This window comes from Musa acuminata, chromosome BXJ2-4, assembly GCF_036884655.1.
Source record: "Musa acuminata AAA Group cultivar baxijiao chromosome BXJ2-4, Cavendish_Baxijiao_AAA, whole genome shotgun sequence".
NCBI classification, from domain to species: domain Eukaryota; kingdom Viridiplantae; phylum Streptophyta; class Magnoliopsida; order Zingiberales; family Musaceae; genus Musa; species Musa acuminata.
The window spans coordinates 37,643,279-37,667,579 of NC_088341.1; the positions used below are offsets into that span (position 1 = coordinate 37,643,279).

At 36.8% G+C, this 24,301-nt stretch overlaps 2 protein-coding genes across 2 annotated transcripts; one reads left to right on the forward strand and one right to left on the reverse strand.

The window, feature by feature from the left end:
- Positions 1-535: 535 nt before the first annotated feature.
- LOC103978244 (protein TRIGALACTOSYLDIACYLGLYCEROL 3, chloroplastic) lies at positions 536-12,273 on the forward strand. The gene is made up of 10 exons (XM_009393972.3): positions 536-888; positions 5,510-5,638; positions 7,937-8,032; positions 8,156-8,233; positions 9,230-9,291; positions 9,377-9,452; positions 11,084-11,191; positions 11,696-11,871; positions 11,954-12,038; positions 12,115-12,273. Exons 1-10 carry the CDS (start codon positions 694-696, stop codon positions 12,151-12,153), a joined length of 1,044 nt encoding a protein of 347 aa, XP_009392247.2. The 5' UTR covers positions 536-693; the 3' UTR covers positions 12,154-12,273.
- A 1,964-nt stretch (positions 12,274-14,237) lies between these two features.
- Positions 14,238-22,990, reverse strand: LOC135610690 (CASP-like protein 5A1). The gene is made up of 3 exons (XM_065105510.1): positions 22,467-22,990; positions 15,218-15,350; positions 14,238-14,634 (listed from the first exon to the last, which is right to left on the reverse strand). The coding sequence occupies exons 1-3, from the start codon at positions 22,676-22,678 to the stop codon at positions 14,443-14,445; spliced, it is 537 nt and encodes a 178-aa protein (XP_064961582.1). The 5' UTR covers positions 22,679-22,990; the 3' UTR covers positions 14,238-14,442.
- Between the last annotated feature and the right edge of the window lie 1,311 nt (positions 22,991-24,301).

The following is a 24,301-nucleotide window of genomic DNA, read 5'->3' on the forward strand; positions in this document are numbered from 1 at the left end:
GAATAACAACTCAATCTATTATAGTATATATAATTATGATCCCAACATAACATATGAATAACAAAATAATTAGATTTAGATCGTCTGAAAAAAATTAAAATATCAAAAATAAATTTAACCTTGTCAGTCTATAATCAGATCATATTAAGTCCAAAAGTCAACCATTATAAGATTCCGGAAAATAACAAGTAGTATCCTGTAAAATATCATTGTTCAGATTAGTCTCCATAACACACGCTATAAAATATGACACAATTTTAGAGCATAAATAAAAACTAAGAAGGATAAATCATTAATTACCAAATGGTTTGAATCAATAAATTAAGTGCTTCGATCCAACCGAGTCAAACTAAAATCTCGGTCTAGTCAAATCATGTTTAATTGAACACGTGTCACACGAACCCATGGACGGCCGAGATGGAAGAATTGGATGCTTCAATTTAGAAGTAATATTGTAGAGGATCCCACACCAAATGTACGTCTACGTCAGCTTTGCCGTGCTCCATTTCCTCTTGTCCCTTTTCCCCATTGCGCTGTGCGGTCGGTGTGGGAGGCGTCGGCCTCGAGCGCAAGCAAACACCTCACGGGCCCTCCTCTCTCCTTCTCCCAGTCAGCCCATTCGCTTGCGAGGGCTTTTTTGATTGGCTTTCCTATAAGATCTCATCTCTCTCGAATCCAAGCGTGAGATCGGTCATGTCGAGTTCCACCGTCTCTTCAGGAAATCCATGGGTTCCACGTTTGGCTTCTCTGCCGGCGCCAACGAAGAGTTATCTTCGGGCCCCGAAAAAACTATCGAGCGGGTCGTGGCCGGTTGGGAGACGGATCGCTTGCGCATGCAGCGCCCCTCCGCGGAATTGGGGCGACGGACGTTCTGCTTTTGAAAGCCATGTGAGCTCGACGATCGGTCTGAATTGATTATTTTCATATAATTTTTCTTCCTTGCCTTGGAGGTCTCCTTTACAAACTTATTCTTCTTCTTTTTCATTCAATCGACTGTTACGAATATGAATTCCCAATTAATACACGGGTTTTCATGTCGAGCGTTCAATGATGGATCTTTTGCTCAAATTGTCACATTAGCAAACTCAGAAATATCGGTTACATTGCTAATCATGCTCGACTGATCTCCATGGACATTATGTTCATGTAATTTGGCCATGTCAAACTTTCTTGTTTAACTTGCAGCAGTTGGGATACACAGGATAACAAACCAAAAACCTGAGTGGAGAATAAGGGAGAAAGACATGTTGAGAGGGAGATGTAAAGTAGGATAACGAGAGGGATATGAAGAGGTATAGGAAGATGGATTTTGTGCATCTTCCTACAAGAAAAGAAGTTGAAGTTTATGACATTTGAAATGTCGATATCGAGCCTATCCAAAATTAAGCCCCTGTAACGTCTTTGAATGCCGGGATTCAATATACTCTTTATGGATTCGGCTTTGAACCTAAGCATGAGTTTGTATGAGGTCGTCTTATCTGACTAGTGGATCCAATTATTGTATGAAAAGCTTTACCTTCTATGAAGATCATTGGTTTGTTGTTTAATATGTCATGTTTTGACATTTTGATTTCTGAATTTGGATTTTATTTGGCTCTCCCTCTTTAGAGAATCTCCTTTTTCTTTACTTGTGCTATATAAGTGTTTTCCATTTTTTTTTGGCTATTTTTGTATCAGTTGACACTATAATTAGTTCATAATGATTATATATTACAGGTTGCCATGTCGTGACCAATATTGTAACAATCTTTTAGTTAAAATTTTTTTTTCTGTAGAATTCTGAAAGTTTTCGTTTCACAAATAAAACAAGAAATACTATTGTAGTCCTTTATATGGGCTAGGCATCTTTATTAATCTGATTGAGCCTAAAGGCTATTCAATCAGCTATACTCAAGATTCAGAGTCCTACTAGCCATACTGGGGCTAGGATTTAGCTGATGATTAATAGGGGTTGATCTATAGCTTAAAATAAAAAAGATTGGCCCAGCTCAAATATGTTGATTTTACTTACCATATTAAGTCTAATGTTATTAATAAGTCTTGTGGTGTAGCACTATAGACTAAGGAGAGTCGAGATCTCAATAAGTCAAGACAAGCTGTTGACTGTATTAGGCCTTGAGTTCTGACTTAAAGCCTTAAACTCAAAGCTTTAATTTGGCCAAGCTTGAGCCTAGAGCTTAGGCTAATGATTAGGCTTGGTTGAGCTCATGCCTTAGTAAACTGTGAAATCTCGGACAAAGCCTGCTTTGAACCCAACCAAACCATGGGGAGGTTTAGTTGTTAGTTTCCTGATTGATGAACAATTTGTCTCCCTGATATAGTATGTATGCACTAGCTGTTGGATGTGCATGCCTAATTTTTTTTGTCACTGTTTGTCATAAGCAAAAGAGGAAGTGCATTGCTTTATTACATTTTGTTCCTGACTATAATTCGACAATTCTGGTTCATGTGGAAGACATTTTTGTTATGAGGCACCAATAGGCTGCCTTTTCTTCCAGAAATTTGTGGTTAAAATTAGATTAGATTTGCGAAATCAAGAATTTTTGAAAGTTGGGCTGAGATTCAGACTAAATAAGTAGATTTGGGTTAATTTCATTTGAATCATTTTCATTTCTTGTTTGAGTTTGTTCATGTCTATTAAGTATATTATTCTATTAGGAGAATTATATGATTATGAATTGTTGATTGTTTTTGACATGTTTGGGAAATTGGGAGACATGCTTTGACTAATCTAGCACCTTTAGAGTATTTACTTCTAACATTTTGCAATTCCTATGAACAAAGGGATGTCCATTAATATAAATTATAAAAATTAATTAATGCATTCTCCTTTCTTATTTGTTGTAAATTAATAGTTGCAGTTCGACAATGAATAATCAGCTAGGTTGTTTCAATGGGAGTTTATGGGCCTTCTGATGGAAGAAAAATAATGTATCTTTCATAATTGAGAAGTTTTGTGTAAATTAGAGAAGTGAATATTTTTTTCTTTAAGGAAGAAGCATAATTTTTTGTATCAAGCAATTCCAATATGATACATCCTATATGTGTGATGTTTTAGTCTTATAATAATAAAAGGTTGAAATAGACTTGAATCAATTAAACTCAGCATGTGGTAGCTGATTTTGGCCCACTTTAGGCGATCTGACTATCTCAATAAAAAAAATAAGACCAGTCCAATGAAGGGAAAAGGAAGGAGAAGAGGGGAAGCCGAGATGAAAGAAAGAGAAAAGAAACCTACTTTTGAAAATGGGAAATAAAGGAAACCTGCTATCGATGTATTTGTAATTCACGGGCTAATTATATATTACCCTCTGTAGTTTGACCTCTTTAGCTTCTCGGTCTCTAGACTTAAAAAATTTACATTGGAATCCCTATAGTTGTGAAAGTGAAACATCTAGTTCTATTTACCCTAATGTCATTGGCTTTACCGACGGAAGCATGAAAACAATAGGCAAAAAGCTACTTTTTAACATCCCAATTACGTTTTCGGTGATGGCGAACGACGGTGCAGTTGAGGTCGCTTGTGGCTATTGTGGATGAGGAGGAAGAGAGACGGCGAGAGGTGAGGCGACAACGCAGATGTCGATGCTCCACATCTGCGTCGGTGCCAACAACGATATCGAGAAGGGCAGCGTCGCTTTGCATCTGCGTCAACGCTGATGCAGATGTTGAGTAGTCCTTTTGTCACATCTGCGTCGATGCCGACACATATGCTGTGCGACGTTGTTTTGCATCTACGTCGACGCCGACGCAGTTGTCAAGCGGTGCTAATGCTGATGCAGAGCATCGACATCTGCGTCGTCGCCTCACATCTCGCTACCGCTCTCCCTTATCCCCAACAGCCTTCCACAACTCCTAGCGGTGTCACTGTCCGCCACCACCAAAAACGTAATTGAGACGTTGGAATTATCTTTTTGCCCATCGTTTTCATGATTCCGTCGGTAAAACCGACGACGTTAGGGTAAATGGAGCTAGATGTTTCACTTTCGTAACTATAGGGATTCCAATGTAAATTTTTTAAGTTTAAGAACTAGGATGCTAAAGAGGTCTAACTACATGGGGTAATATGTAATTAGCCCGTAATTTACTGCGATCGTTGAATTTTTTGTCTGCAATCATTATTTCAATGTTTGTCATCTATTGCTGGTAACAGAAGAATGAACATTGGGGAAAGGAGGGTACAAAGAATAGCCCTTAACATGAAAAGAATGATATGCCATGGCAGAGAATCAGGATGCTATGGGATTCATGATTATCTGAAATTCCATAAGCACACACTCTAAACAAAGATTTCCTTAAATGTCTTTGCTAATACTTTATCTGATCGACAATTAGAGAAGTACCAAAAGTACAATGGAGTCCTTCCCCGTCTTCAAAGCAACTTGTGGATAAGTTTTAAATGTTATGTCAGACATATATAATAACTGTTTCAATTAATTTTGAATTTCAAATAAATATAAAATTAATTTTAACAAATTAGTTTGTGATTTTGTGTTATATTTTAACAGCTTATATCTTTTACATTTCATTTTCATATGTCGTTTAGAAAGCTAGATCGTTTTCAATTTTTCCATTTTTTTCAGTGTTTCGTTTTCCATTTTAAAATTATTTTCTTTGACAGTTTCAATACTGTCATTTCACTCTGACTGATCCTGTTAATTCTCAATCATATTATTGTCTCTGAAGATTATGATACCATCAATCTGAGCCGACCAATCCTACCAATTCTTGATCATGTTGCCCTTACACGTCTTGGTACCCGACACAAGTCTTGTGAACTGTGAGAAGAATATCCATTAAGCACAGCATTAATGGATAATATGCTGGGGCTTCTCAGATTAAGGAATCATAAAATGCTTTTGAAATTGAATTATTTGCAGTTTTAATATTATTTTTACTAAAGTTCTTGCCTTAATACATTGAGTTTTCTTTCTTATTAGCAGATTTTCAAGATGAAAAGTTGAGCCAAAGTGTCTTTCTATCCTTGCAAAAAAGCACACGGCAAACTATTCTTAAAAACAAGAGAAAGTAATAATATGGGGGTCTGAGTAGTTGGTGAAGAAAATGCCATATATGCTGTGATAGGAAGTATATATATGTAAATGACTAAACGTGGTCCATCAGTTCACTACTAGAACAGTGACAGACTGGTGAGCTAGTTTTTTTTATTTGTGATAACAGTGTATACAGTTCTAATGCACAACCTAACTTCTGTATGCTCATGGATTTTTTAAATTTATGTGGGAGAGTATTTATGCAAGGCAGTTACTCCACTTTATTGTGTTTTAATGCTTCATATGAAATTGATATGATGACCAAAAAATAGCCAACTACCACTGCTTAAATCTGAATACCTTGTATGCCAATGCTTTTCTAGCGTCATGGTGTATGGTAAGTCTATTTTTCATGCAGAAGAGTAAAAAAATTATATTGTACTTGCTGCATACATCAATACATTTATGTTGGTCATCAAATATCTTCCTAATAAGTTACATGGTTTTCTGGTTAGACTTCACCCTTGTCCAAGGGTTGGGAAGCGGGAACAGAGTTTAAGGAAGAACCTAAAGTCCTTATCGAGTGTAGAAATGTCCATAAATCTTTTGGGGACAAACAAATACTGAAAGGAGTTAGCTTCAAGGTAAAGTTTCTTCCTTTTTCTTGATGTATTACATTTAGGATAACTATTCCTTCAATAACTGATGCAGTTATTTTCTATCAATGTCAGTTAGCATAACATCCAAAATACAAAATCTAGAAAATATTTGTTAGTTTACTCCACCTTGTTATAGTTCTAGTTAATTAAGAATGTTTAGAGTTGCAACCAAATCAGATTTCAGTTTGTCAATGATCTAACTTGATTTTATTGTGTTTTAAATTAACATAAATTTGACCTAGCTCCTGTTGGTAAAACTAAGATCTTCACAAAGTCTTTATTTTGGTCATCCTCATGCATCTTTTCTGCATGTATCAGAGATGTACTTTGCATGATTCAAATTCCTTCATTGGCATGATGATCTAGGCATTTCACATCCTCACCTTATCTCATCCTATAACTTTTATATTAAAGACGATTAATAGGATTTTTGATATTGTTCTAGTTGTCAACTAGGAAATATCTTTACCAGGTCAGTGATGTAGGACAAATGAGTGGAGAGATTTGATGCAAAATTGGGCTTCAACAAAGATGAAACTATATAATAGTGTTTGCTGAAAACCTCTAAATAAAATAATACACTGACTTCAGGAGTCATAAATGTCACACATATTCACATAACACAATATTGATGGTATAATGATTTTTTTAATTTCAGTAAATCATTGATGTTAGAAAGAGTAACTAACAAAAAAATCACTAGTTACAGATTCCAGGGACTGTTACATCAACACTAAAGGAATAAGCAAGAAAAGAGCAAATTATATGGCCAATATTATTCATAAGGAATAAATGACTGAGTTTTTTTGAGAAACTGTTTTCTCTCATAGGATGATAAAGAGACAAATTTTCATAAGGATGATCAGTTTAATTTCATGGATAAAAAATTATCACCATCACATGAATGGTTGAGATTTGATTAAAATCTGATATCCAAGGGTTAATTTGAAATTTTGTAAAACTCAAATGATTGCTGGCGATGTAAATATTGTGTTTCTATGGGGAAAATCTCAGTAGTAGGCACTCTGTACATAGATATCCTATAATTTCTATTAATCCTGGATTTTCCAGACAAGTCGCTTGGTAGATTTGTTTTGCATTTCAAATTCTTTAAACACCAGTTCAATTTTTGTACTTATTGAAGATCATTTGCTTATAGCCGACTGCCAAATGCCAAATCTGCAGAAGCACTACTGTTTGAACTGAAATTGTCATGTAATTTGCATAATTTAAATGCTTTTTTAATATATAAACAGAAGTTCTTCTGCAAAATCAATCAGATGGCCAAAATAATATCAAATGAACCCCCTTCTCCCTCCCTCTCTCTCTCTCTCTCTCTCTCTCTCTCTCTCTCTCCAAAGAAAAGAACTTCACAATTCACATCACCAAGAGAGATTTGACTCGTTGAGTATTTTTCATTGGCTTTGAAGTTAATGATTCTAGTTAAATATTAGTCATCCCTGTGATTGTGATCTTATTTCAGGTATAAAATTCTGTCGTTTCATCAGCCTTCAAATAACACATTCAATGTATCATAACTGTGCAAGCCTTATAGACTGTGTCAAGTATTAACCATAGGCCTTTGGCTTTGATGTAAGGGCCCTTGTATGCATAAGAAGCTCACCTACCATGCTGGCATTTCCGTGGTTCTTTTATTTGAAATAATGGTGTACCAGCAAGAATACAGTTTCAATTGACCACAAATGTTCTAACCATAATTCACAGTTTATCTCTTTAGCTTCAAGCCTCTTTTGCTATATCGGTCTTCTGTGATCATGTTTCTAGTTGCATGATACACGCTCAGTAGCTAGCTAGGACTCATCTTCTAGTTATAGTTTTATCAATTGCCAGCAAATGTTGGAGGGTCTATTCGAATTCATATCTTGACTGCTCTTTTTTTAGATTTTATTTGGGTTATATATATCAAGCATTTGATGTACACTGAAGCATTGGCTCCCAAGTGCCATCTTTTTTTGGGCTGAGAATTTATCTTAAGATGGTGACAGATTTGATATTGGTAATATACTGTGATCATACTTGGAATTTTTCTCTTCCCTTTTTTGACCTTAATTGCATCTCACATGGCTGATAATGAAATATGGATATATTACTTTCACTTTTCAAGGGATTTACGGAGTTGGAAGTCAACTTATTGTACTTTGCCTGCAATGTGCATGAAGTTCAGCTTGCCACTATGAACTACTATTACAAATGTTGTCAAGTTTGGGACAATTGGAGATGAAAGTTTGACTTGATTATTCCCTTGTCCTTTTGCTTGGTCAGATTAGGCATGGGGAAGCTGTTGGAATAATCGGGCCTTCAGGAACTGGCAAATCAACCATTCTGAAGGTCATGGCTGGGCTTTTATCACCAGACAAGGTATCATTGAATAATACAATTTTCTTGTACACTGGATATTTCAATTGATACACTAAGCTAGTTTTATGTGTTACATTTTGTAGATAAAGTTCTTTTATGCATTTCTATTATAATAATGAGCAGGGTGAAGTTCTTATATGTGGTAGACAGAGACATGGATTGGTCAGTGATGGAGAGATATCAGGTCTTCGGATCGGCCTGGTAACTTTTGCCTCTGATAAGTAATTGGCTTCTAGTGATTAACTTTTCAAAGTGCTCAGAATTGTTTTTTCAAACATCATCAATTCCTGTTGAAATTATAATTCATTAGCTTGCTGAAGACCCTTAATTACAGAATATATGTCCCGTGATCTATGAGGTATATACCATTACAAAATGATCAACTGACTAACTAGTTGTTTCATGCATGAATTTAGGTTTTGGTTAAGGACCATTACCAGGCCCTGGCCGGAAATAGAAAATTAATATAATTTCTCATGTGAGGCTATACTACCATTTTCTCCATAAATTTAGTACAAATCTAGTTGACTGATGGAGACTGAAACTACTTCAGCTGTCTCATATATCTGTATCTCCAATTCTTTATTGTAGTTGTAATAATTAAAAAATTGATTTTAACTCATTTTTATTTTTTTCTTTATATGTAAAAATGCTATGCCATTTCATAAGATAAAGATTAATGGTTTGGCCAGTAACACCTACGACTTGAGGTGCGAGTTTAAATACTTAGGGGTGGTAGTTTCTGTAATTTTTTTTATCTTGTTTATTTGGTCATTACACTTCTGCCATCTGACTTAATAAAAAGTATAAGATATATGCATTATTATCAAATAAGATTCATCATCTAAGGATCACCTTATGTACCTGCATTCCTTGATGTAAGAAGATAGAGATATAAATCTATTACGAAGTACCAGAAATATTAAGGACCTCATGTTCTTTATCATGGTTCGTCATTTCGGGTATCGAACCCATCTTAGAGATTTGTTGGTACCATACGTATTGGTTTGTATCGGTGTACTGACACATGATATACCAGCGTGGTGCTAATAGGGACTCGCACGAGCCACGTCTTGGTGGCGAGTTGGATTGGTAAATATTGACTTGGGCGGTACAGCATATCTTTCTCTTTATAACTGTCTAGCTTTTGCATTCAGTCATAATGAACCGGTTTCCCTTTTGGTTATACTAATACAGGTGTTCCAGAGTGCAGCGCTTTTCGATTCTCTTTCAGTGCGAGAAAATGTTGGTTTTCTATTGTAAGGAGGTTCTCTTTCCTGAAGAGATTATTAGAAAATATGCAATACATTTTTTCTGTTCTTACATGTGTTATACCTCCACTAGGTATGAAAATTCAAAAATGTCAGCAGACCAGATTTCACAACTTGTGACAAGGAACTTAGAAGCTGTTGGTTTGAAGGTACCTATCATTTTGAATACATGAATTAGTTTCTGGAACCGCAGATTGAAAGCATTCTCTACCTAAAGTTCTTTCCCAAATTTTTATCTAGTTTTTCCATAGATTGAAATTGTGAAAAATCTCTATATGCAACAAAAGGAGTTTATTTATGTGCAGCTTCCACCTGTATATATGAATGGATCTAGAACTAAGACTTGACCTTTTGAATCAAATACTAAGGGCCAGTAAGTTGGATAAATTAACCTTGTTGATGTATTTGCATACTTGTATTAAACTTTGAATATTCAAATGCAGTGAGGACTAAGGTCTACGTAATCATTGTGAGAAGTTGGATGTCCTCAATGTTTGCGTTTTCTCTTTTTGCAATCTTCCTGAATTTGCAACCATGAAAAGCTTTCCTCGTACTTCCAAACTCAGATGTCACTGGAATATGTGGTCTGCATCATGCCTGGTTGGATTTTAACAGGTATCTATTAGCTCTTACTGCAGTATAGACTATGAAGCTATCATGGATGTTCCATGGAAACAATGTTTCCCAAATTCATCTATTAAGTCCAGGTCAGGCATTGCCTTCCATATAACTTTGAGCTTGCCAATAATCCACTGGCACTTATCAAGGGAATATCTGACTACTGTATCCTCTGTAAGAGTCTATATTTTTCTTTACTTCTCCCTTTTATCATGAAATTAATTGCTAGGCACTTTAGCATGTACAAACTTCATACTTAACACACTTCTAATCCTTTTAACACCTTCAGCTTCATATCTTAGAGAAAATTGTTGGGTGAATGCCCTCTAATCCTGACCTATTTTGGATAGCAAAATCACCTTCTATTTTATTGCATCCAGTTCCCTGAAAATGTTGATAAGTCATGATGTTTGTCCTCCTTGGTGACTACACATTTTGGGTAGCAAAATCACCTTCCCATTTTTTGTGTAATCACTCTGGTTTGTGCGTAGGATTACTATATGAGGAAACAAGCCAAGTTGAACCTTCAGCTGGTTCCATCATGTTCAACTCAATGATTCTTCAAAAAATGATGAACATATGAACTTAACAATTAACATACAATAATTTGCTACTATTTGTCAATACAATTTGATGTAAACATTTTATTTGCTAGTTGTATTTTTACGGAAGAATAATATCTGATTGTTTGATTGTTATGTTCCAAGAACAACTAAACATATGTTCATAAAAGGCTTAAATGCCCTCTGAATTTTGATGATCCTTTAGCTTTACTGACAGTTTGACTTCACTGCAATATTGGTGGCCAATTTGATTTGGTCCATTAAGGATTGGGACAAGAAATTTTGAACTATGCTTAACTCAATCAAGTGGCACTTTTGGAATCATAGTTCAGCATCCGAAATCTCCGTATGCTTTATATCACTCATCTCCAGAATCCTCCTTGGCTGAGGTTATCTCATGCCAGTACATTTACTTGTTTGATGCAGTTTGTTGCTCGGATAAATTATTATTAGAAGTATGAAAGTTGTTGTGAGATTATTATGTTATATTGTCCTTGTCTATTAAATTCATATATTTGCATAATTGATCTTGTTAATGCATATAGTAGCACAACCAACAATTTTATTTTTTTGGGTATACTGAATTGTGGTCTTGGCAGGGAGTAGAAGACCGTATGCCTTCTGAACTCTCCGGAGGCATGAAAAAGCGTGTGGCATTGGCTCGATCCATTATTTTTGATGACACAAAGGAGGTGATAGAACCAGAGGTATGAGAATGCTTATTGTTGATTTTTGTGATCTATGCTGTACACTAAATAGTAAATGTAATATCTTGGTGACTGACTAGATGCCTCTTTCAGCTATTTTTCCTTACAGATTTTGTTTGTAGCCTACTGCAAATCAAAACAAGAATGCGAAGCACCCACTCCATGATTCCTTAGAGCTTAATCAGTAACCGATAAAAAAGAAAACTGTGCATGCATATTTCTTTTGGGACCAGATGACATTTGTGATTCTTTAGGGAAAGGCAAATGGCTACAATGGCTCATTTTGTTTCCAGTTCTTTTCTATCTTTAGTTTCTGATAGCCATTACCTATCTGAGAGAACCAGTTGGTTGGTAGTCAGGATTATAGACCAAAGAAATAGCCAAAAGCATGTTACTGCTTCCAGTTTGGTAAAATTCATCTGCTTGGAGATGAAACCAAAGCCACAGTTCTTTTTTCAGATAACCTAGCATACAATATCTCTCACATTCTGTAGCTGCTTTCAGGTGCTTTTGTACGATGAACCTACGGCAGGACTTGATCCAATTGCATCCACCGTCGTTGAAGATCTAATACGGTCTGTGCATAGCATGGGACAAGATGCTCTTGGACAGACAGGAAAGATAGCATCTTATGTTGTTGTAACGCATCAGCACAGCACCATAAGAAGGGCTGTTGATAGGTAAAATCTTCTCCTGAACTCTTTATGTTTCCTTATGGGGGCTCCAACAGCCATCTTACGTAGCTTAAAGCTGTATTGCTAGGTTATTATTTCTCTACGATGGAAGAATTGTATGGGAAGGAAAGACTGATGAATTCAATACATCGATGAACCCTACCGTTAGACAGGTCTGACCATAAACTTCTTTTTTCAGTCTGCGGATGCAAAGTATAACTTACTAAGTTTTTATTCTTAATTTTTCAGTTTGCATCAGGTAGCTTGGATGGTCCAATCAAATACTAATGTAGATTTAACTCCTCATCGGTGACGGTATTTTTGTCTTGGTGCAGCAATTTGTCTTTTCAGCAAGCATGATTTTTGTATTTTGATGGCTTCGACCTAGTTGATGTGCATTACTATTGATACATTGTCGCATCCAACAATAATATATATATATATATATATATATATATATATATATATATATATATATATATATATTCTTGCAAAATCTAAAACTTGCCATTGTAGTTATTTTCCTGATTGTTTTACCGTTCGTTGAAACTCTAAACGAGTTAATATCCTTTAGGAAACTCATATTTATAAGAATATCAGGGGAATTCCAAATATTCTATATATTCCATATGTATTTTAATTCATATTGGTTAGCTGTGATTGATGAGGCTTTTGGATGGATGTTACTCTGATGGATAGCGCAGGGTTTTGTTCTTGTTTACCACAATATCATTTGAGCTAAGTGGGCACTTCAGAAATGATGCAAGGAAATATTTTCTGCAGGATGTTGGGCAAATCAAAGAACTGCACACGGTTAGAAGATCTTTCTAGAATGGCTGTCAGGCACATAAAATTCGCTTATGACGAAGGCAAGAAGCAAATAGTACCAAAATTAAAATGGTAAATTCTCAAAAAAAAAAAAAAAAGTCTCAATATTTTTTTTTTCTACAGCATTTCTATTTTGCTTTATTTTCATGAAGTCTCAATATTTTCATTCGTCACTCATCGCCTTGTCCTATCATGAGCTCTCATCACTTTCATCTTGTTACGAGGTCTCGTATCCTCGACACCACATGGTCATCACCTCCGTTTTGTGAGACCCTTTTGCTGTGTCCAGCATAATGCTCGAGGGCTTCTTTAATGCAAATAATGACGTTGATGATCCCCATCACTTCTCGCTCAAGGGCTTTTTCGAGAGGATCAAAGCCTTGGGTCTCGTTGTCCTTTGTTGGGCTCATTAAGTCATCATCCTTAGCACATTTAAAATAATGCTCGCACCCGTCACTTGTAATCCACACTAAGCCAAGGAGGAAACCCACCCTCTCCTCCGCCCAAGGTATGAAAGTTGGAAAACCTGACCCTCCCCTTTTGTTGCTGTCGAGCCGCGAAGGTTGGGAAATCGATCCCCATCATTGCCGACCTCCACGCCCGAATGAGGGTCGGGTTCACATCAGTAAGGTTTGATTTGCTATTGAGAAATGCATGTCAACCAAGGGATCGAGATCGTCCATTCTAGGTGTGGGTCGAGCACCCTCCGACTTTGTCAGCATCCTCCTAATACGTGGATTTAGAGAACTAAATAAAGAGGAGGTATAAGCTTAATATGTCGGGTGAACTAGATGTCATATTTTGGATCCCTCTTGTGAGAGCCTCGAAGCACGCCTTAGTTAGGGGAGGCAAATGATAAGAAAAACAAAGTCAGCCAATGTCATTTAACACATGGCCTCCACATAATGTCCAGGGTGAAAGGAGAAGACAAAGGCCACCCTCCACTTATCTACCCATGTGGATGAGGGTCCAAGACAAACGGTTATATGTTGTCTCCCTTGTCGCCCACATGGACAAGAGACCAATGGGAGGCTATTGGATGTGGTTAGAGACTGCCTCTTCGTAAAATATTCTCTTAAGTATTATATTTTGTTACGATCAAGTATAAAAGCTCGTCTTCAACACAATGAGAAGAGGGGTTATCTTTTTTTACTACTCACGTCCGTATTCATATACCTTGAGTTACTAATATGAGCATCGGAGGGACAAGGTCGAAAAATCTCTCATAACCTCAGCCTTCGTATAAGTGACACCGCGGGAGCTTGATGTTTCTACCTCAGAGACACCTCAACATACGAGTTCGAATCACATCAAACTGATTAAGACATCAATTATTATTTTTTCTCTATCACTATATCCATACCAACAACATGCAATGAGTAGTGTGCAATGCAGACCTCAAGGGGGATGGGAGGGATAAAACGTTCCTTGGAGCAAAAAATAAAACTCCATCCGTTTAGTATATGCAGAGTTGCAAATAGTTCATAACATCATGTTCTCTTACATGGCTAAGTTTAAAGACCACAAAGCGTAAACGATCGGGAGACAAAAAGAGGCCGATGCCTAATAATCAACAAACCATGAGTGCCAAAACTCATACATTTGATCTGTTATGTTGCGTAATTCACACCCACATTATCATACTATACAAATGACAGCAATGGGGAGCTTAACTGTTGATCAGAGGAAGGAAAAGAAGAAAGACTTCAAGGCCACACCAATAGGAAATCACGAGTCATTTCTTGCCCTTCACCTCGATGCCAATGACCAAAAGTTCAACAGAAATGATGGGGAGACTGCAAACCAACTGATGAAAGCCATCGCCGTGGCAGTCTCAAAGCTTGTGCAGTGATTCTGTGAGCATACATTGAGATCATTACCGATCAGTACTGTAATGCCGGCCGATGCACAGGCAGCTGCAAATGTCAGTGTGGATGTGATCTGCATGAGAATTCAGAGAAATTATCTGCCAGAGAAAAGAAAAGAACAAAAATTCTCACCCAGAATAACATCAAGCACTCTCATGGTAATAACAGCATTGAGGTTTTTCATTTCATGTACCGGACCTGGTCTGGATCGAGACAGATCAATCCATGCCAATCTGGTCTGGAGTGTACCAAGAGAGACAGGCCTTATACTTGGTGGTATTGTACCAAAGGTACCAAGTGGTATAGGTCCTATACCAGGCGTATTGCCTAGTTTATTCTGGTTTACATGCCGGTAGGTTGTTGGAACAGAAAATATTGTCCACACCTCCTTTGTTGAACTAGAAAAAGTGGTTTCAAAGTTTCATTATTATCCCATGCATGATGTATGGTCTTAGACATAATCAAATTGATGCATATTCAAATTCTAGATGATAGATTTGAAAAAGAAAATTGCTTTTGTAAAGCATGCTGACTTCATGTGTGAACTCATATGGCACAATCCAGGTGCTTATCCACATGCAAAAAGCCACTAATAACTTGTTTAGAGTGAAGACATGAAACTAACATCCATCAAGCACCCCCACAAATTTTCTTACCCCATCTCCAATGGTAAACAGACAGAGAGCACGGGAATTCCTCAATGAGCGTTTTACTAGAAGAGCATATATATCCAGAAAGGCTAACGAGATACTCCACAAGCACTGTAAGATGACTGCTGCAACCAGATAGCTGTACAAAACAAGAAAAAATTACTTCAGAAGGTTCAAATTTGCAGTTTCATCTTATATTGCTACAGTTGCTAACACTTTACAAACAAGAAAACATTCAGCATATATGTCAATGCTAACAATCTTAAAAGAAGCATAACAAGGGAATTTTTTTAAAGCAGTTGCCAAAACGTGAAAATTTCTTTAACTATATTATGTTATATGAATGACTTCCTTGCGTGGTCAATTTACCAACTATTGGACCGTTCAATCATCATGATTTTTTTCAGTCAACCAGCACTTTGCGAGTTAGGTAGAAAGAAAAAAACAGATGCTGCCACAATGGAGGAAAAAGATTCATATAGATGACTGTTTCTCAAAATCGGAAGCTGGACTGATATCTAGATCCTTGCTTGAAAGTGATTCAAGAAGTGAGTATATCCACATGGATGAATTTAATAAGCAGATTATGATAAAAGGCTTGACACATAGCATATTATAGAGGACTATTGAGCATACAGATAAATCTTTCCCATTTGGGTCTAAAATTGGGGAATAAATTATTAGTCCTTGAATTACTAGCCATATTTCAACTGAACCCAAAACTTCCAATTTTGCAATTGACTCTGAAAACTACAATTATATTTCAATCATGTCCTACAATTAGCTCCTATTCATAGGACTTGTTAGAAAGCTAACCAAATTGTATAGTAGAATTTAACTCGCTTGGCATAAGCACCATTTGAAAGTTGTCCAATGTGGTCCCTGTGGTTCAAAACTCAATACTAGCTTCAGTTTGGGACCAAACCCAGGGTGGTACTCAAAACATATTCCTAAAGACACTAATGCTAGGTTGGTAAAGCAAGTCTTGATATGCAGTCAAGCTAGTTCCCCATCAGGGCTTGCTTATAAATGAAAGTTGACGGCAGGATTTGATGGAAATATTAATTAAAATCATGGAGCCAAATGGAAAAAAAAAGGGTAAATTTTAAGGACTGATTGAAATTATGGAGCATGTACAAAATGTTTGTGTTGATAAAATGAGTATGTTAAGGTAATTGTGTAGAACTATTACCATGAATAAAAAAAATTATTTGTGAATGATTAGACATAGCCTTGATAAATGCTACTATGGTTAGCTGGGATGAGACATTAGTGATAGTGGTGCAAAAGGCAAAGGAAACCTAAAAGACTTTGCTAGAATCTACAACTAAAGATCTAAATTCTATTGATCTAGCTAAGAATGTTGTTTTGTATAGAATCAATAAAGAAAATATAACTATGTAGCCAACCTAAGATAGTTGGGACACTGAAGCTTCTAGTTGTTGTTGTATTGATTACCATATTGTTAAATGACTATTGATGTAGCATACCTAGTTCCCCAAATTAGGAAGAGCAAACTTTACAAACTAGCGAGAAGAGGGAAAGGAACAGAGGAAGAGTGATGTAATATTCATCAAAATTAATGAGGAAACTTAACAAAGAACCTTTTGATTTGTTCATCAAAGCTCAGCTACATATCATTCTTGTACAGTACCAGTATACAAGTGATGAGTTACCGAAATAAAATGTCAACCTAGATTCTTTGTCCCAGACTCAGTTCCAGATGCAGACATGGTAATAAAATATAAGTCAGACCATCTTAACAAAGACATAAACCTTGAGTAAAAGAACGATCAAAAGATGTTACTTCTATAGAGTGATTCCTCAATTAGAAGGGTACTTGGCATCGATAGCAGAAAACACATCTTCCTAAATGCTATGACAGAAGTTTTATGGTGAATAGATAAGAACAAATTGATTCTGATATGACACCTTCCTAAACAAATGACAGAAATTTAAAATTTCTGAAGCCGATATACACTCAAGTCTATTAAACTAGAGTCACTGGCACCTTCACCTTCCACTCAAACAATTAGGGAAGGTCTTATAGGAAACTTATGAAGTAAACTGTTTGTGCAAAATCAGAAGCACCTTTTCTAGTATATAACAAAGTGGAATTGCTAAAAGAAGATGTTATTATGGAATCACTAGTTCCAGCAAAATGGTATATAACTTAATGACAGAACAAATAACAGGACCTAAGAATTCATGAGAGAAATGAAACGTCAAATTCTTATTCTCTGAACAACCTAATGAACCGTACGACTTTGAAAGGTAATGACAGAGATGTATCAAACCACAAAAGATGTTCACTTTTCTGCAAAATTTGTTTTAGGATCACAAATAGTCATAATTTAATGTTCTTGATCAATATGTATGATAAAATAAAAGTGAACGAGGATCCTGCTATTTCAGGGTCTAGGGAGAGAATATATTAAAGAGACCATTTCTGTGACAAGAGAAAAGGGTAAATATCCATGACAAGGGATTAGCAGATACAAGAGGGATCTACACATGGTGGAGCAGATGCTGGAATAGGAAGAGTGTGTAACATGATATTGTAAATTGCCTGTCAACATGGTTCAATTACTTGGGCCAAGGACAAGAGAAAATTAACTAAGATAATCTAATTTGTGTAGCTGCTTTTATGAGGATTCATCATTCCAAAACCCATCTTCAGAATGTGGGAGGACAATATTATGAAATATTGATTTGTTTCTCTGCAGTGTAGATAAAAGCACTTTGACTCTCTTGGTGCACCCAAGGTACAATCCAGCAACTGCATGTCTCTAGGAGAGGCAAGAATAGTCAAGCACACACAATGCATGCTCCACCAGTGGGCACCAAGACACATACATTATCAAAATATATAGAATGAAACTCAAATCCAGAAACAAAATTCCAGTAACCCAATATCCAACAACCGAAAACTGAGTCAAGGCTCCATGACCGAAAGTCATCTCCCCTTTGAACTTATTGCAAATTGCGTTCCAAAATGCCAAGGAAGACAGAGGCCCACATGTAATAGCTACCTATGGGACAAGATGGCTCATGATGACAACAGGCAAGCTTTGCCATAAGCTAGTGATGCTACTACTTTGTTGGCAATTGCCATTGATGCCAACAAGCATGTTCAGGTCAACAGAAATCACCACTACATTGTTTAGCAGCAATCTTTGTTTTATTGCTATTTCCACAGTGAAAAAAGCAGACACTTTTCTTCTTTTTTTTTTCTAGTCCCCTAATCTATTAGTTATACTCTTTTGCTTTTTAACAGTTTAAGGTTGTGTCTAGACCTCTTGGTCTATACAGTCTTAATGATATTGTAAGATTACCTTTCACCAGTGATGAGGTTCACAGTAGACAAATTAAATGGATAATGAATGTAAACCAACTGTCAAAACAAGGCTACTAGAAAGATCTACAGAAATTACCAGCCGCATGTTACTGAACTAGACTCCCAGAAAGAAAATTGTTACAGAGATTAGCAGATGTATCGGAACAGCCAGATGAAATTTATCCTAACTGCTTCAAAATTTCATGATGAATCGACGAGATTGACTTCACCTTGAGGCTGCAGATATGTGTGAACTTACAGTAGAGTTCTATCTACCAACACTTCAAACCTTAAACAAAAGCACTTATTGATTGCTTTGAGTCATTTCCTTTCAGATAATAACCTAATGAATCTTCTTATATTACAATCAACTGCATAGAGCAACTCACAGTATGACAAGGACTTGTTTGGTACTTTACAGTACCGGTTAGCTCATAACAGATCAACCAAACTTTGTTGTGACAAGTTTATCTTCACTTCGATGGAACTTGTTATAAGTTAATTAAAGTTACTAGTATGCAACTCATCAATCATAGTCCTAGTAGAAGTGTAGAACATTGAATTAGTATACAGACTGAAAGCTATTAATTTAAATGGACACAGATGCCATCAGTTAACAGAAAAAAAAGGAAGATATGTAGGAACGGACACTGGTTTCTTAACAGACAAACTCTAAAAGGTGAATCGAAAACTACTACTGATGCATAATTGTCTAAATGACCATTATTTATGTTAACTAGATTTTTTAATTTCATAGCCAAAGGTGATTAAGGGTAAACGAACAAGAACAACACTATTCAAATTATGGTACGCAATACTTATAATCCAGTAGGTATATTTCTAGCATTATTGCATCCATATGTTACAGATGCAGGCTTCCAACAGAAAATAATGGTAACTAGTGGACATGAATAAAACTTGGACTCCCTTTAGACATCCTAAACATGAAGCCAAACGAAAAGATGTTCCGCAACATATAAAAAGATTCTTCAAAGGTCAAAGAGGTCTACATTCAAAAGGGAGAAATATACTTTTAAGCATTAAAGATATAAATCATTTACTGGAAACTATTATAAAGAGAAACTTTTCCAATCCATCTATAAGAGGATAATCTTGCAAAATGGTCAACCTAGAAAATCTTATCAGATTGTGCATTGACATTGCAAATAAAAAATATTTTTAAATGTGTAAGACCAGATAACATGTACCAAACAAGAGGCTATTTAAAACTGGTATAATGTGAAAATAGGCCCCACATGAGAATTGAAAAAGTAATGCAGACAAATCAGAAGATCGATCTCCAAATGCTAAGCATGCAGCTATGGAATTTCCCAAGATTCGTCGTACCATGGTATACCACAAATACCGATATGGATGGGACATATCAATCCGTCGGTATGCCCTATTATATCGTGTGTCAGTACATTAGTACAGTTTAATACGTACCATACCAATGGCTGGTCATTACATCGGTATGGACCGGTAAGACAAACCATAGAATTTCCAATGGTAAAGGTTTAACTGAACAACAAATTGGAATAAACTAGTTTCACAAATGAAAAGTTCATAGAGAAAACCAAAAAATGGAGGAAGAACTGATGATAACAAATTCACGATACCAAATGAAAGCAAAAATTAGATCTTCAGCTAAAATGATAAACCTTGCTAGCAGGACCTAATACATCCAGAAAAATAAATTTAAGCATTTTAATAGAATCTTGTGGATAGAGGCCTAAGATCACATCAGTATAGACCTTAGTAGACGACAAGAACAGCACAGAGCTTCCTGCTTCTTTGATACATTTAATTAGGACAATTTTTAACAAAAGAAGCTAGCTCAATATATGGACAAAATGTGCAAATCTTTCAAAAATCCTTAAGATATTTTGGTGAATGAGTTTGTTAAGTAAGATCGCCTATGAAGCATGGACAAGGACACAAAAGAATTCAGACATATTGATGTGGCAAATTTTTGTGAAGTATACCCAATATGGCTTAAACATGACAATTAACAAATAATAGTTTGTATAGATTGTTACAATTTTATGTGATCAGATGTAATATGTGTAGATTTAGATAATCTATGACATCAAAGGTGATCATAGCATGCATTTACAGAAGTACTTCAAACCATATTTACAAAAATGTGATCATCCACAACCATATCTAAACTATCATAGCATCGTTCTAAAATGCAACACTAGTAACTGCTATAATGGTTTAAGGGAAAGTGCTATGCTAAACAAACAATGAAACCTAAAAGCATTTTGAGTTGGTAGCAGCTGCTGTCGCACTACGTTGTGTTTACACAGAATCCACTTCAAAAACAGTTCCATACAACCGACTAGTACTATAAGCCCTTAACCAAACCTTGGTTAAAATAAAAGGTAAAAAATAGTATATTTTGCTATTCTAATTTATATGTGATAAACACCTATGGACAATTGGAGTCTCAATTTTCCTTGTAGTGATCCACTTTGGGCTTGTGGCTGCTACAGTACCTGATATCCATCCATTATCCACTATGAAGATGCTCTTCTTCTATGTCGACAGCATCCTATTTATAACATTGCATTATGGTAAGCCTAAATTACATATACCCTATATTCAATATGGCAAGAAGCCATATGCAGATGACATGTGGTTTACATATGTGTCATAATTTAAAATAGGTAAACGGAACATGTGCCATCTGACAAGTGTGGGTGACTAACACAGACACAAAATGACAAAACTAGCATATATAATGGTCTATACTTCAGATATGATCATGATAACCAGTAAACATAGAAGGGCCATAAAAACACAGCAAAATGTGAAATATTGTCCAGGAAAATCAACCATAGATAAAGGTAGTTTCTTGTCTTCACCAAATATCTTATCCGAGTTCATGATATGACCCTGAATCATGAATTGACATGCATGAACTTTGAAGTTTGAATCAATTACGTAGGGATGGTACACAGTAGAACTCTGCGTCAAATCTGAAAGTAATAATGGCCCCTATCTTGGTGACACTGGAGGGGTGTATCGTTGTGTCTGTTTCTATATTTGTTCATCATCTAGTAGTATCTAGTAGTCACTTCTAACAAACACTCAACGATGCTGTTCACGGGCAAGTGTTACATTAGTTGCTTTAAGATCTCAGTTCTCCGTTTCTACTCTTAATCATATAAGGGCTTCAAATTTTCTGTTCCCTGTCAATTAGTAGCACTGCACTCACTATTAATGTTTGTTCTGTAATGTTTGCCTTTGCCCTTGCTGTTGTCTCTTCTATTTCCAGATTGACACAAGCTCATGTTTATGAAAACTGAATTTGTGGTGACCAAAGGAGTACACTGCAAGTCACCAAGCATATTGAGTAGAAAAAATCAAAGAGATCGTTATTTATCCTTTTGAGAAATAAAGGTGATTACTTGATCTTTTAAATATTTAAATGTGATACACAATAAGTCCAACCAGTTAAACATCACAAGAATGTACGTATGTGGGTAGGCCTGGCTATCCTTTGGCAATACCTATCTCCAGATTACTTTCTTTATGTTTCTCAGTCATTAGACCTGATTAGTGCACCACGGCTGCATCAATGTGTTATCATTTTTTCCTTTTCATATTATGTGAAAGCAAAATTTACCTTTAGATTAAATTCTTTTCAGTAAAAAACAAATCTGTTTGTAGATTCCTTTCCGAATACGAGAGTTTCAGCACTCTCCAATAGAGCCAAAGAGATATAAGAGGAATACTTTTCAAGTCAAATGACCTATAAATAGTACACAATAACAAGGCAAGAATGGGAATCTCATATAAATCACTCATAGTAGAACAAGAAAGTAAATGATCCATTCGATTACTTTAAGGAGGTGCTGATCTGTGCGAAGAAACGGGGAAGAAGGAAACAAATGACAAGGACAAAGTTACCAGAAGGCGGTGACGGAGGCGAAATCGCTGGTGGAGACCATGACGCCGAGCGCGGCAACCGCGAACGCGAATTGGAACAAGCGAAGGGCGAGGCCCCCAGGCGTCCCCGGCATGCCCTGGATGTCCTTCATCCTCACCCTGGGTGGGTTCTCGGCCGCATCCGTAAGAGGCGGCGCCTCCACAGGGTGTACCGCCGGCCGGCTAACGAACATCTCCCTTACACCAACTCCCAGATCATGAGCAGCTAAGCTAGCTAGAAAGCCTCAACGAAGGATTCCTATTACGGCCATCATTCACCACCTCCTCTTTAGAATCGAACGACTCGAAGTTTCCAGGATCAAGATCTCTGGACGAACCCCGAAAAGGGATCTGATTCCGGTAAGGAGAACGCGATTGGGAGAGAAAACTCCAATCCACCAAAAGTTCGAACCGGATCGATCGAATCCGAGCTGGGGAGGCGGGTGGGGGAGAAGAGGGAGGAGGATTAGAAAGGCGATAGAGCGGCGGCGATGGAAGAGTCAGGCGACGACAAGACGAGGAAAAGAAAGGTAACGCAAAATAATAATTAATAATAATAATAATATATAATGATGATAATAATAATAAAGAGAAGAAAAAGGAAAAGGAAGACTTGATTTTGCCAGCACGCCTGGGTTTCTTTTCGGTGGCGTGGGATGCCCATCAACACACGGCTTCGGCAACACTTAGGGAACGACGTGCTGATGTGGAGCTCGCATTTGCGACAAGGAATGGGATGAGTAACTTACGTCGCTACCCAAAGGGAGGCGTAACGCGCTACACGAGGTGGCACGAGAATGGGAGCGAACTAATGGTGTCGCGCGCTCCGGCATCTCTTCCCCGCCAGTACTTTTCTACCCGTGACGGGAGACCCTTGGACAATTTCGGGGCCCACTTGTGGAGCCCTGGTTTCGTCCAATAAAGCTACAGGTCGTTGAGGAGGATAGGGTAGGAATCGGATACCTCACCATGGTGTGCGGCACCCATGTAAAGCGTCCCTACGCGAACCAGTTATTTAACGAGCAATGTAGCTTCCACTATTTCGGGCGACCCGCTGACGTGCTTTTATGGGACCCACAATCTAAGACCAATTGGAGAACGGGTAGGTTGGAGAGTGTGAGGAACGAGCTAACGGGTGGAAGAAGAGCTCTGTTCGTTTCGGTCCGAAATGTCCGACCGCGTTCGTTGGCGAATCCATTGAGCGGTCCAACGCGCATCTTTGTTTCATTGAGGGTCAACGACTGACTTCCCGAATCCGTGTATCAACTACTCCAACGACTTCTTACCCACCTTGCATCATATACATCTATTTAATAAGCGTGCGCTTCTAAATCAAGGTTACGAAAATTGCATGTATATACTGTTTAAGATTAATATTCATAAGGCAAATTTGGGTGAAATATTATTTCCATTACGAATAGTTATGTTTTGTTAAAAATATCAATTAAAATTCATAGCAAGTCAAAGTTTCCGTAAATTTTGTCCTCCAAACTTCTCGAAAATAATTCAATTGGTGGTTACAAATGGATTTTTTGGATCTTTCACAAGTTAAAAAAATTAGTGTTATAAAATGGAAACCAGTTCTCTTGTAGGAATAATTCTTTTTTCTTCATAAAAATATATAATAATTTAATGCTAATAATTTTTTCATACATTCTGCGAGAAACCATTCAGATTCTTCATAGTAATTCACTCAATTCTGAATTTTTCAGTCTTTCAACCATCTCAAATTCATGCAAATGAAAGAGGCAAGAGTGCTTGTTTTGCTAGAAAACAAGATAAACTTTTTTCTTTAAAATGAGTTTATTCCAGATTAG